This window comes from Apis dorsata, unplaced genomic scaffold, assembly GCF_000469605.1.
Source record: "Apis dorsata unplaced genomic scaffold, Apis dorsata 1.3 scaffold_227, whole genome shotgun sequence".
Taxonomy (NCBI): domain Eukaryota; kingdom Metazoa; phylum Arthropoda; class Insecta; order Hymenoptera; family Apidae; genus Apis; species Apis dorsata.
The window spans coordinates 843,720-857,665 of NW_006263509.1; the positions used below are offsets into that span (position 1 = coordinate 843,720).

At 34.7% G+C, this 13,946-nt stretch overlaps 1 protein-coding gene across 4 annotated transcripts in view; it reads right to left on the reverse strand.

Moving 5' to 3' along the window:
* Positions 1 to 1,935: 1,935 nt before the first annotated feature.
* The window catches only part of LOC102678846, a 14,491-nt gene continuing 2,480 nt past the window's right edge, over positions 1,936 to 13,946 (reverse strand). For all 4 annotated transcript variants that reach the window (XM_031510429.1, XM_006615653.2, XM_006615654.2 and 1 more), the window contains exons 3-9: positions 13,139 to 13,377; positions 11,566 to 12,525; positions 10,291 to 10,642; positions 8,591 to 8,996; positions 7,241 to 7,512; positions 6,777 to 6,961; positions 1,936 to 2,225 (exon numbers count right to left, since the gene is read on the reverse strand). In XM_031510429.1, the coding sequence (XP_031366289.1) occupies positions 2,162 to 2,225; positions 6,777 to 6,961; positions 7,241 to 7,512; positions 8,591 to 8,996; positions 10,291 to 10,642; positions 11,566 to 12,525; positions 13,139 to 13,377 (2,478 nt within the window). In that variant the 3' untranslated portion in view covers positions 1,936 to 2,161. The remainder of the gene's footprint in view (positions 2,226 to 6,776; positions 6,962 to 7,240; positions 7,513 to 8,590; positions 8,997 to 10,290; positions 10,643 to 11,565; positions 12,526 to 13,138; positions 13,378 to 13,946) is intronic.

Here is a 13,946-nt window from a genome sequence, read left to right on the forward strand (position 1 = left end):
GAAATATTTTCTCTTTGAAAACATTGTTTTATATGAATAATATAAGCTTGTTTTATGTTCTACGCATAAACATGGCAGATATGTGATAACATTTCTTGTATTTATAAAATCTATTTTCTCTGAAAGAAAAACATTGAATATCGTTTATGCTACAATTATTAATTTTTCCGCGCAGATTGATTATCTCCTCATTTATTATGAGAAACTCTATAAACGTTTAGTATCAAACGTAACGTGTATAAAATGTAGAATAATATAATAGAGTATAGCGAGTTCTCACAGATCTAATCTCTTATATAACGTATATCCCGGTTTATCCACGCGAACGTTTATCTCTTGAACAAACTTGTTCGACTCAAAAGTGAAGGTCCTTTTTTTAATTTTATCACTTCTCCTTTCTTAAAAAAATAAATTTTATAAACTTCCTCCGTAATTTTAACCGTCTAAACGCTAAACTTGATATATAAAAAAATAAATAAAGTAGTAGTAGGTAATAAAAAATGTGAACACGGTGATTTCACGGTGTGTTACGCGATTATCGATAAAACTATCACAAAAATTTTCTAAAAGTAGACAGACCCGGTATTAAGAATCACTTGCAGTATCGATCGTACGCTGAAAGTAGAGTGCCGCGTGCTATTTAACGTTCTGAGTTCGCAACGTTTTTAGTTTCGTTCCCCATACGAAAGATCTCGTCCATTATTTTACGCGAAATATCTTGTTCTGTGTGTTGTTTCGGATTGTTGTCGTCGTCAAAGTTAACAAAAATTACGATTTCTGGTATAAAAAATTCCCATTTTTCTTCTACATCCAGTATTTTTTTTTAAGTTTTCTTGTATCATGAACTTGATGTCACCTCTATTATGATAGTTAATAATTTTTTGATTATATTATACTATAGTGATGAAATGAGGAATATTATATTATTTTATAATTATCCTCTTCTGAAATCGTTCTTTCTTAAATATTTCAATCGACTCCTTCTCAAAATATTCAAATGGCCATCCTCCATGTGCCATCCTCATCCTTGTACAATTAAAAAACGCTTCGAGCATGTTTTTTTCTTTTTTCTCTTTTCAATTAAATCTTACGATCTCAAAGAGTTACAAAAATAGTCTCTAATATTTGTCTATTGTACTACTACCTTTGAATACGCGAATTTTCATTTTTTCTTTTTCTCTCATTCTTTTTTTTTTTTTTCTTTTTTTAATATATCACATTTACCGTAAAATAGACATCGAGATTTGTTAAAAAAAAAAAAAAAAAAAAAAAAATTTAAAAAAAAAAAAAAAAAAAGAAATTGATAAGAAAGAAAAAAATACGATGGATCAAATGACAATAGCGAATCCTTCATTGCGTTTACGATGACAAGAGATTAAATATTGTGACGAACTATATTAAACCTAGAATTATTAGAAATTTTTTTCTCCCATTTTCGCTCATTCTTTCTACGAATCATTCGTAAAATTAACATCGATCGCGAGAGATCGATCAAATTTTTGTGCATTTCCTCGACAACGATACACACACGCAGTATAGAAACTCGAAGATCCGAGTTTTTGCACGATTAATTAATAATACTGATTCACATCCATTCTCACACGAAAATCATTTGCAGAGATCGGCAACTAGATATACAAACTATCTTCTATAATAACCCAAAGTTTCAAACGCGATACATTTATCTTCGCTTACATCGAACTTGATATTCGATTCTTCAAAATCCAAAATTCAAAATTTTTATTTTACATTTTACATTACTTAGACCAACGCGAACGAGTATTCGATACTTTTCATTTCAAGGTACACTCTACCAGTAGAGAGATCAAATTGGATTCTTTTCGTTCGATCGTACGATTGGAGAAGAAAATCGGATAGAATTTTTGACAAGAGTCGAGAAATCGACGTGCATCGACAGGTAATCGAACATCGTCTTTTCTTTTTCTTTTTTATTTTTTTTTTTTTTTCACCCTCTTCATCTGCGTGCTTCAAGTGGCGTGGGTCAGTTACGGTGGAAAGAAGTGTCACGTACTTACTCGTTGAAATCGGCGGAGACGAAACGTACGTTATTCGGTTCACCGTAGTTTCTCTGTTTTTCGATTCACATGGTGAACTGGGACAATAGAATTCGGGGAGTTGTTCGGTTGCTCGGAGGCTCGGGTCAAGTGGTGCACCAGGCCAGAATCACTTTCTTGAACGGGACGAAGATCGCTCGATCGGGATCGCTGGAACACAATGTGAAATTATGTCAAAATTATCTTAATGTTTTATGCTTAACATAAAATACGATAATTGTAGGATCGAGTATAAATCACGTAGATCTCTTCAATATCTTTCTTTCTTTTTTTTAAACATTTTGCATCGTATAGAAAATAATAATTGTAAATAGAGTTTTTAGATAATAGATCTTTCTTCGATCATTCTGCAATGCAAAATGCAATAGAATTCAATATCTCCATATATATATACGAAGCAAGAAACAAAAATTTTCACGATATTTCATAGAGATTGTATCCAATAGAATATAGTAGAAGTATTCGAGTTTTTTAGTAGCTGGTAATGGAGACTGGCGATTCAGAGATATCTGGGCAAAAAAAAAAAAAAAAAAAGAAAGAAAGTAACGACCGATAGAACGTTGGATGGAACATTGTTGTTGCTTTTACACGGTTGGTCGATAGCCATGCCTGTCGCACACGTTATCGTGAGAAACGTCCGTCCAGGGAGAGAGAACCTTGGAAAATCGCTCCAAGTTTGGCTCGAGATGCTCGCGTGACGATCGTCGTCCCTGAAAGTACACTTCATCTGATTTTGATCTCGAGAACGTACAACATCTATGCGTTACTTCCAGTCCCATCGTGTGTAACTCGAATCTAACATGGAAACGCGAAAGGAAATTCCTATCATGGTTTTGTGCATCGTCGATAAGATTTTAATTGTTCGAGAGGGTTTCGTTAGAAATTTAATATCACTTTTCAACATTGACGAGTAATTCTCTGCTTCGATATGAATTCGTTGCGATGTTTGCACTTGATACGGATAATTAAAGAGAAATTTCTATCGTGATAGAGAGAGAGAGTTGATAAGAGATATTCGAGAGATTTTCTTGAAAGTTTGAGTGTTATTAGAATGAGTTAAGATAAGATTTGAAATAGAAATTTCGTAGAAATTTAATATTTCCGAAACAGATTTGATTCGATTCTGATGACATTTGCACTTGTGATAGTTAAAAAAGGAAATTTTTCTCTCATTATAGAAATTGATAAGATTTGAGCTATTGAATAAAAGTTATTGTTTTATAGAAATTTTTCATTTAAAATAAATTTGTTTTTCTTGCAATATTTGCACTTGTGATACGAGTATTAGCGGTAAAATCCAATTTTTCTAATAAATAAAATCTAGATAACGAGACACTTTTAAGTGAAACGGAGAAAATAACAAAAAGCGTGGAGTCGATCAGTTTGATTGCCAAGAGGATCAGGTATTACAATTCTTTATGTATAATTTTTTTTTTTTTTTGCTTTCTTATCTTCTCTCATAAATTACGACTCGCGCAATTTGCTCGGCAAAATACAAAACAACCCATATATTTTTTCGATAAGGCTAGAAAACACCGCGACCTGTCTCAATTGCGTGACTCTTCCTTATTGCTCGAAATTTATAGAGTGATAAAAATTCAAGTGCACGCTCATAAAAATGGAAGTACAAGGAAAATGCAAATGACTTATCGGCTCATGCAACCGGTCAACATGTTACAATATTATAACACGTGAGTACGTGTTACGTGGCATTTTCATTCGATTCTTTCGAGGAAGTCGAGCCACGATACGAGAATCGCGTAACATTGATCTTTAACCGGTCGTCAATTCTTTTTCTTTCTTTTTTTCTTTCACTCTTTCTTTCATCTCTTGATCGTTGTTACGCCTTCCAATAATCCACCGCATAGGACGTGCACCTCTTTTGCTGGAATTTACTTCGCGATTAAAACCCTCTTCTCCAAAAAAGAATACGCACTTTGTGAAAATGCCCGTATTCATCGGAGAAGAATATACGCGCTTTCTGAAAATATTCCTCCTCCTCTTCGTAAAAGAAGAATATACGCTTTGTGCAAATAATAAATACATTGTAACCGAATGAACGTGTCGTTTGAGCTGGCTTGGTTTTGTAACACTCACGATGATAGAATACCGTGCAGATATATAATTAAGAGAAAAACTCGTTATTACCCTGAGGAGGTCTAATTATTTTCTAATTTTTTTTACACAAAATTTCCACGAACTCTTATCGAATACATTTAACAAATGATATTAAATTAAAACATTAAAACGGGAGGTAAAAATTAACATCGTCATTCATTCGATAATAAAATTCACGTTCACATTTTATTCATCGCTCGTGATGGAAGAAAAAGTAATACAGTTATGCAAAATGATAAAAATACCGATCATAAAAATATCATTTTACGTCGATACTCTCCTTTTTATTCTTGGATTCAAAGATAAAGATAAATCTTTCACGTGTGTTGCACGTAAATATCGATTTAAAAAAAAAAATCTCAGATTTCTATATCTTATAATATCTCACAAAAAATGAATATCTCAAAAAAATTATTCAAAAAAACAAATTTTAATATTCAATATTTTTATTTAAAAAAAAGGATAGAAATTTATCATAGTGAAAGAATATCGATGAAAAAGTATCGATGTATCGTCGATACAAAGTCTCACATTGTATATAAATTGTTCATGTGTGCACACATAGGTCAGACCTCAACGATCTACGGCCACGACACGATGAATTACTTATTCATCGTGTTGTCGATCGGCGAAACACTTGGAACAAAAGTGTTACATCGAAACGTTGGTTCATCCGGCAAGACGTAAAAACGCTTTCTCGGTTTGCGAACCGAGAATAGCAATTACCGCAAAACGGTCACCGATAAATTCTTCAAACTTGGGACAAGATATGCGCAAAAGCGTGCAATTACACCAACTTTACGTAATAATTTCTTCAAAAAGTTTAGCCGAGAAATTACTAGGAAATTTGCCTTGGAACGAATTAAATTAAAAATAACGTACGATGAATTAATAAAAGAGATATTTTCAATGCTTCTGAAAATTCGCTGCTTCAAACACGAATATCACCATAGAAAAATCTCTCGATCTACGAATTATTCGAAAATGAAAATATTCCACACGCAATGGATCCCAGATAAAAAATACAAAACAGTTAATGGAGTAAAGTGTTTCGACGCAATTCCAACGAACTCTAAAAACTCTAAAACTCTAAAACTCTTCGGGTTTCGCCTCCGATAAAGCGAATATTTAAAAAAAGAGGAATATCAAACCAGCCTCTGTCTTCATCCGTTCGTTATCCGGGAGGAGGTGAGCGAATTACCGTTTCTTTCGAGGAACAAAAGTTGTTAAATATTATCGAGCGACGTTCGCAGGGTGAACTTTGCATTCTTATTTGGAAGAGAGAGGGTCACGTTTACGCCACTCCACGCGCGAATATAATCTCGTGTACACATGGCCGAGAGAAACGTCCACGGAGAAGAAGAAGAAGAAGAAGAAGAAGAAGAAGAAGAAGGAGGAGAAGAAGAAGAAGAAGAAGCGAGAAGAGAGTTTATCGCGTAGCGGAATTGCTTTTGTCACGCAGCTCGTTCCACGTTCGACCTATTATCTCGAGAACACGATGCAATTACGAAATTAAATACGTTCCCGATGATGATTCGGGAAAGGACGCGGCGGCGATTTAATTAAGAACTAGGCGAAGAAATCGTGACACACGCCGTTTCGTTTGGAACGGTTTCGCTGAAAGGGAGGAAAGGCCCCGTTGCCGGGACGCGATTACCCGGCCAGACCTCGTAAAATACGGGTAAACGAATGCATCACGAAACCTCGTGCGCTGCGAAATGATCACTATTATACCTCGTAACTGCAGAAATTCGAGCAATCTACTCGACCATCGAATATATCCCGTTCGTATACTGGAATTTCGCGTTGTTTCCGCGAAGTAGGTAGCGCCTTTCTCAAGTATGCGCTCCCGTTCGGTAATTACTCTTTTCTGCGGCGCGAGTTGGAAAAATGTCGGACTGCGGTGTTACGGTGGATGGATTTTTCTTACCATGAAGAGAGGATATACTTGACATGGACTTTCGTATACCAAGAAATATATATATAATTATACATATTAAATATTGATATGGAAAAATATTCCAGGCTACCACTATGGACTTGAATTTTTTAAGAATTAACTGTTAACTGCTTAAAAATTTGTTGTTTAATTGTTTCTTTTATGACAATAATAATGAAAATATAAAGAGAGAGAGAGAGAGTTAAGAGGAACATAAAAAAACAAGTTTAATATCGTAAAATTAACTTTGTCGATATATCGACGAAAATAGTAAAACTTTTATCCCATACTACGACATACGAGAGTTATTCTTTGGAAGAAAGTACTTACGGTGTCTACTCGGTCGTTCAATATCACTTTAGTTTCATAATTCGATATCCATGTCTCGTTTCCTAAGCATTTCGTTAACATTATTTTCACTGCGGTAACGATGCAGAGTCGCGATCCTGGCATTGTGTTAATAGGAACTGCTAACTGCGAAAACGCGATCAACGTTCGTTCGATAAAAGACCTGGTTATTATTTCACCAGCGAAGCAACGTTTCATCGAAGTCTCTCACTTCACGCGTTCGATCAATCGTACGTATAAAATTGTGCTCGAGAAGAGATAGAATTTTTTAAATAACTTAAATGAACGAAACTTACCAATCGAAGAATCTTCTCCCGTGAAACGTGCCATCGGAGGAGCCATTCGAGTAAGGTAACTCCACGCCTACGTGAGTCTCCTCGCGGCCTGGTACAGGACCCACGTATCTCACTCGCCCTTGAAGAACTTTACCCTCTGGCGATATAATCTTCACGAGATGATCCAGCTTTAGATCTCTTGGTATCTGTCGAAAGAAGGAAAATACAGGGGAAGGTTAAAGATTATTCGAATATTAAAAAGGAAATATTTTCTAAGCTCGTCTTTGTTATTGCATCAACGATATTTTAAAAAATTACCACGAAAATCGGATCGTAACAATCGGATCAATCGTATTCTAAAAAAGTATCTATGCTCTACGAGAAATAGATTCGTAACTTATTATTAAATAATAATACAATTCGATGCGAAACAGTGTTCGAATCGAGGGACAATACACGTAGAGATAATTGATGATGGAATTTACCTTTGGCAGGTACGGTCTGGCATCCTGTGGCGGATGCCAGTCACGGATTAGATCCGGCTCAGAGTATCGCCGTGTACGTCTCCGCCTAGCTGTCTGTCTGTTCCAGTAATCGGAACTGACGCCGCTACTGGATATTGTCAGCATCGAGTCGATGCTTCGTCGCAAATAATCCTCGGCCTCGTCGATCAACGACTCGGTCGAATCGCCGCTGTTATCGCCGGTCACCAAATCCGAGCGCAGATTTGGCAAGCTGCCACGCGTCATCGGGCATTCTGCGAGCAAACCAACTTGATGATCATATATAAAAAACTTGCTACTTGTTGGGGAAAACATCAGGTTCATAACAGGTTCCGACAATTAAGATTGTCTTCCCGAGAGGATTTCGAATTTGTTCATCGTAAACGTAAATTCATCGAATCGTAAATGTAAGTACGTATTTATTGAAAATGAGAAAAAGAAGTTTGGAATCGTTGTAATATTTTTTTTTCTTTCTTTCTTTTGTAAAAGAATTAAAAGAATATATCGAATAGGTATCGTATCAGCTTTGAAATTGTTTAAAGTTTGATTATTTTAAAATTTTTGCGCAGTTATGTATAATATATTTCGATTCTGAAACACATGTGAATATTGCGCGTTTTAAAATTGTTATATAACTATCGAGTTGAAGGAAATAATAGTATCTGTGAAATCGAAGTTTAAAATTCGAATAAATATTATAAAAGTAATCTTACCAAGTGAATTTTGTTTTTATTGTTTGTAATAACTGTACGGAGATATAGGGCAGATACAAAATATAAAAGAAATATTGAAAAGCACCCGCGTAATGTAGATTACGATCAAATTTCTCGTCCATATCCTATAACGTTGGAAACTCGAACCTACGATACGGTTCTATCCAATACAAGGTTGCTAAGCGCGATAGAAGATTAATTTAAAGTGGCTGAGGCTGAGATTCAATTAACTGTAACCAGCTTCAACGGATTATCGAGAAAATCAATTACTATTTGCAACATTTTATCCTGAATTGAAAATAAAATTCACTCGTTTTCAAACATCAATTCAAATTAAAACTATAAATATTTATAGATACACTCGTAACGTATAGTATATTATTTCTCCAATTATCTTTCCTCGATCGTTGTTAAAATCGTTCCACAACGAAAATAAAAAATTCTCTATTCGAATTATTTATTTATTCTCTTCGCATTTTCCATTCAAATAAATTTTGAATCTAATTAAATTGTCCATCGTAGAAATAATACACGTGTCACGATGTTTGACAATCTCTGATCTCTAGATGAGAAAAAAAATTATCTAGATTAACTTGTCCGTGTCTGAAGAAGAACGTACCTTGAAAGGTGACCTTCGATCTAGTTCTCTTAGGAACGCTCTTAGAAGTTTTCGAGGACGTAGCAGGCGGGTGCACGTGGGTAGGAGAAGAGGGCATAGAAGACCAGGTGGGTCTCGGGGTGGAAGTGGCGAGCGGAACTCTCCAAGTGTCGAAGGACGCCGCGGTCGCTCTCCACGAGTGTCTACGCGGTGGACCGCCGACCACCTCCAATCCGGGCGATGGGATCGAGGACAATGAACCGCGGTATCGCGAAGAATAAAGGTCGGTCGAGAGACGACAGTCGCAGGGACTCGGCAGTCCTGTGGCGGGGTTGCAACGGGGCCAGAATCCTGCAGGAGAGCCCAACGATTCTCGCCGATGCACGTCCGGTGTACGAAGTCCACAACCTCGGGAACTGAAGCAAGTCTGAAAGAAAAAACGTGAGCGACTAAAAAATGTAGTTTTATCGTCTATAAATAGTATAATAGCCTCGTGACTCGAGGAGAAGGTCATGTGTCTATTATATAACGGAATTAACAAATAATATTTGAATTTGTTCTAATATTTACACAATTTGTTAGATTTGAGTGTAATATATTTTGTTATTTAATTTATATAGGAATGTAAAACTTGGAAAATAAAGGTACACGGGTGCAAATACTTTTTGTAGTCAATATAATTTTAAAAATTATGGATGAAAAAGTATAAAAAAGGAAAATGAAGATGAATAATAATTGTGTTTTACGTAAGATCATGACATTAAAAATTTCAAAGAATTTTAAGTTGAAATGAAACGAAGAAAAATATTTGCATTTCGATTGCGATACTCGAGATCGATAGATTCTTCCTTAAAGAAAGACGGTAATTGTACAACAGAGAATATTATTGGAATCGACACTACGTATCAATCAAGGCAATAAACATTATAAACCGGTAGTATCATAATAAAACGAGACGAAGCCGGTAATTAGTCATCCAAGTTGACGAAGAGACGGAATTGCAACGAATTGCATTAACTTCATTCGTTTGACCTTCTCCCACGCACAACGAGTATTCATTTCTGTGAATACTAACAGAAATAAAACAACGCTTTAGGTATAGGTATAACTCTATCACGTTGCAAAAGAGATTTATGTGCACGTAAATAAATTTGTTCTAATTATCTTTTTCCATGAAGTTTTCCGTTTTCCAAGAAATCTGTTTTGTTTAGATGAACAACTATATTACGATATCCACGATGTAAAAGAAAAAACAACATGATTATGTAAGTTCTTTTCTCTCTCTTTGCGCTCTCTATTTCATAAAATTTTAAATTTTTAATAAAATGCTATAATTTCATTTTAAGGATCCGGTATTAAATGCCCCGATTATATTCATTGATCACGAGAAATAAAAAATTATCAGACATTAATAGAATATATTTTTATTATTCATCATCATCTAATTACATCAAGATACTCTTGAAATGTAAATTCCATCAAATATAACGAAATATATTTAATCAAGCACAATAATCGAGAATATTTAAACACCAAACATATAAAAATTTAAAACAATTGTAACATAAAGATGTAACAATAATAATAAATGTGAAAGCGATATAGAAATCGATATGCAATTTGCAGTGAACAGATTTCTCTCGTCTGTCGCATAATAATAATTATTTTATAATAATTACAAATACAAATTATGAAGATTCTGATCCCAATTCGGATCCTACCTGTGCGTGTGAATCGTGGCAGAGATGATCGGCACTTCTCGACAGTTCCGGTACCATACTGGTGAAGCTGATGTCGGACAGCATGACTCTTCTCGCCTCTCGAGTTTTATCGGATAATCGAAGCCTTCCAGGCACCCCGGCCGGCAAAGCAAATTTGCTGGGCAACGTGGTGAACGTATGAGCCACTTTATGCGCGAGATAACTCTCGGAACGCCAATGGGCTGGAAGCGCAGAAATGTCTGTTTGGGCGCCAGATTCTCGTCTTGCACCGGTGATCCTGTCCATCACTGGTCTCAGTGGTGCCATACTCTTTCGTCGGCTACCCGCCAGAGCTTCACGATGGATGATCGGTCTGAAATAGTGGATAATTACGTATTTATTAACAAGATTATTTTTTTATGAAATTTTTTTAAAATTAATATTCGTCTTATAAAATTTAATTGATATTTAATATAATATGATATACTGATTTTTAAATATGTAGTGATAAAATTTTGCGAATCGAATTATGTGTTAATTTTGAACCGTTAACATTTCATCCCATCACTCATGAATACATTGACTACCAACCGTGGCTCTGATCTAATTTAATTAATAATCTATTAGAATCAAAGCCAATATCTGATACAACTTTTAATTAATAATAATTTTGACCACGATAATAATTATATACAGTATTGATTAAATATATTATAAATATAATTATAATATTGCAAGAAATAAAATAGAACAGATAAACAGACGAATGATTTTAATTAGAACGTTTATTAAATTACATATGCGTGTCGATTATATGACAGGAAAAAATAATTAAGATATTTCCTTTATGCGTACCAGTCGTTACAATGCTTTTGTAACATAAATTATGGTACACGAAAAAAAAAAGAGAGAAAAAAGAGTTGGAAGTAAGTGAAAACGTTTTATATAGCTGTTAAGTACCGAGCAGCTAATTAATGCACTTTCAACGAATATATGTATACATATATTAGCGTGAGAATCCTTCATCAAGTGCAGACTGAAGTGCCCTACGAGATGTAAAACTTGGCACATCCATTCAATCGAATAATTGTATTTTTTTCACTTTCATTTTCAAGAATTTGATATGAAAAATAACATCTACATTTATTCCAATTTTTATTTCAATTAAACAAATTTATATATAAAATTATTATTATAAAAAATTACTATATTTATTAGTTCGATAAAAAAAGATAAAAAGATATTGAGAAAAAAAGAAATTGATATATTATGCGACATTAAAAAAATATCTATTACCTGTAGGCAGTGGGTGGTGCAGCTAAAGTGTTCCTTCTAACCGCATGTCTGGTAGCATGTTCAGGTTCTTCGACGACTCCACACTTGCTGATATCCGTTTCAACCAACACCGAACACTGCGACCATATTTTGTTCAACCTGGTGTTAGAACCCTCGTCGAACCTGTCCACGCTTTCCTCGCGATCGATACTCGAACTCTGCGAGGAAACCGCCTCTTCGACGGAGCTAGTCTTCTCACCGTTGCACACCAACGATTCACCTTCGGTTGATTTGGTATATTTCAATAATACCGGTTGACCAGCGGGTACAGCCTGTTGCCAGGATTCGGTTTCCGTTATGGAGACGAGGTCCTCTTGAAGACCGAGATCGCGACAAGTCTCGTCCGTCGTGAATATCAACTCGATATCATCGAGTTCTTCAGATTCGTTCTCGGATTGATCGTTCGGTTTCGGTTGATCCACCGTTTGATTTTGACGTTGATTTTGCTGCGACACTTGCGTGTCCGGATTATCACTGAACACCGAATTGTCTCCATCGGAGACAGACTTCAAACTTAAATCCTCGAGATCCTTCTCTTGCACCTCCAAATGATCAATTTGAACCTCGATCGCATCCTCCTCTTCAATATCTTTGGATTGTCTAATATTGGTCAAAGCAGAAGTCTCGTTTTTCAACGTGTCATCCAAATCGACGCTAGATATTCCAATTAAAGGTTTAACAGAAATAGAATCCTTAGACATGGTGCACTTCAATCCGATGTCTTTAGATTCTGATTTCGAGAAGGATTGTGCATTCTTGGACATTTTCTCAGCTGTACGAGAATAATCGGGATTCTGATTGTTATTTCCAGCGTTGATGTCGGTACACGACCCAATGACCGGTTTAGATGCCTCTGGCATGTCCTCCGCGACTAGTTCGTCCCTGGATTCGTCCATGAGTACGCCTACTTCCTCTGACAGACTGATATCGTTCACAGGGTGAGAATGACAGCGAGAAACAAACCGCGTGTGCACGCTACGCGTGGTTATTAATAGTTACAACATCGAGAACTAAACGCATCTTTTAATTAATGCTAACACCGAAGCTTCTCCGTTTAGCGATCCATGTTGCTAACTATCGAATTATGCAAATATCTTATCAATTATAACTATTATATATAACTATTATTAACTATTATAACTATATACTGAATTTTGTTATATTTGACAAGACACGTTGTGCATTATTTTATTCCAATTCTATATATTTTTATATTTTTATATAAACATGTATAAACATGAAAAATTGCTTTAGTCAAAATAACTTTTTATTAACGAGTTAATAAAAATAAAACACGTAAAACTACAAAATAAATGTTGAGTTAAAACCAAATACAAACAATGAATAAATGAATAATCGTTTCACGTCAATGTGATTAATTGGAACATTATTTTTTGCACGCAAATAGGAAAAATCGTTTTTCCATGTTAATATTACTATGATTGATAAAGAGAATCAATAAAAGGTCATTATCGATCAACTTCCTTTGCCAAGTTGCTCATGATAATCGAGCAAAATTTAGAGATAGACTTACTCTTCGATGTCTTCTACTGCGAATGAAGAAAAGAAGGCCTGAGGTGGCGGACTTGTAGCAGCATCGTTAGAAAATTCACTATTCCTGCTTAGGATCTTTCGTCTAAGGACATGATTCTCAAGAGCGAGCCTCTCGACAACGTTAACGTAGCTTTCGCCAGAAAAATCACCAAACCTTTCCTTAAGACGACGAAGCTCTTCCCGTGAGGAATCCAGCGCAGAACGCAAAGATATCACAGTCTGAAAGGACCATATTGAAAAGTCAATTATCATTATATTTTGTAAATCAAATTTTAAAGATATATATATAAGAGGAAGCAAAAAAATTCTAAAGCATCTAAAGTATAAAATATTTGAATTTATGTAGATTAAATTTAAACTTTACAATATCATAACATTATCATCTTAAGGAATATTTAATATTTTTTTTAAATTTTTTAAGAAGAGTGTTTTAAAATAAAAATTTTATAAATAAAAAGAATAAAAATCAGAATAAAGTATAACGAAAGCTGAAAAATACGAAGGTAAAGCAATAGTTTTGATTTTTTTCGTTTTTAATTTTAATTTCCAATCATTACATATCAAGTAACATTATTTTTTTTCAAACTATTCAATTTATTTTATTTTCTTAACAAACAATCTATGCCTATCATCATCATATGCGATAACAATAAATTTTCGAAAAATTCGAATGTTCATAAAATAGCTTCAATTACATACTATTATCAAATGAAGATATTAGGAATTAATTAAGACTATGGATGAATGTTTGAAAAAAATTATACTCATATGATTTGATTTCGCTATAT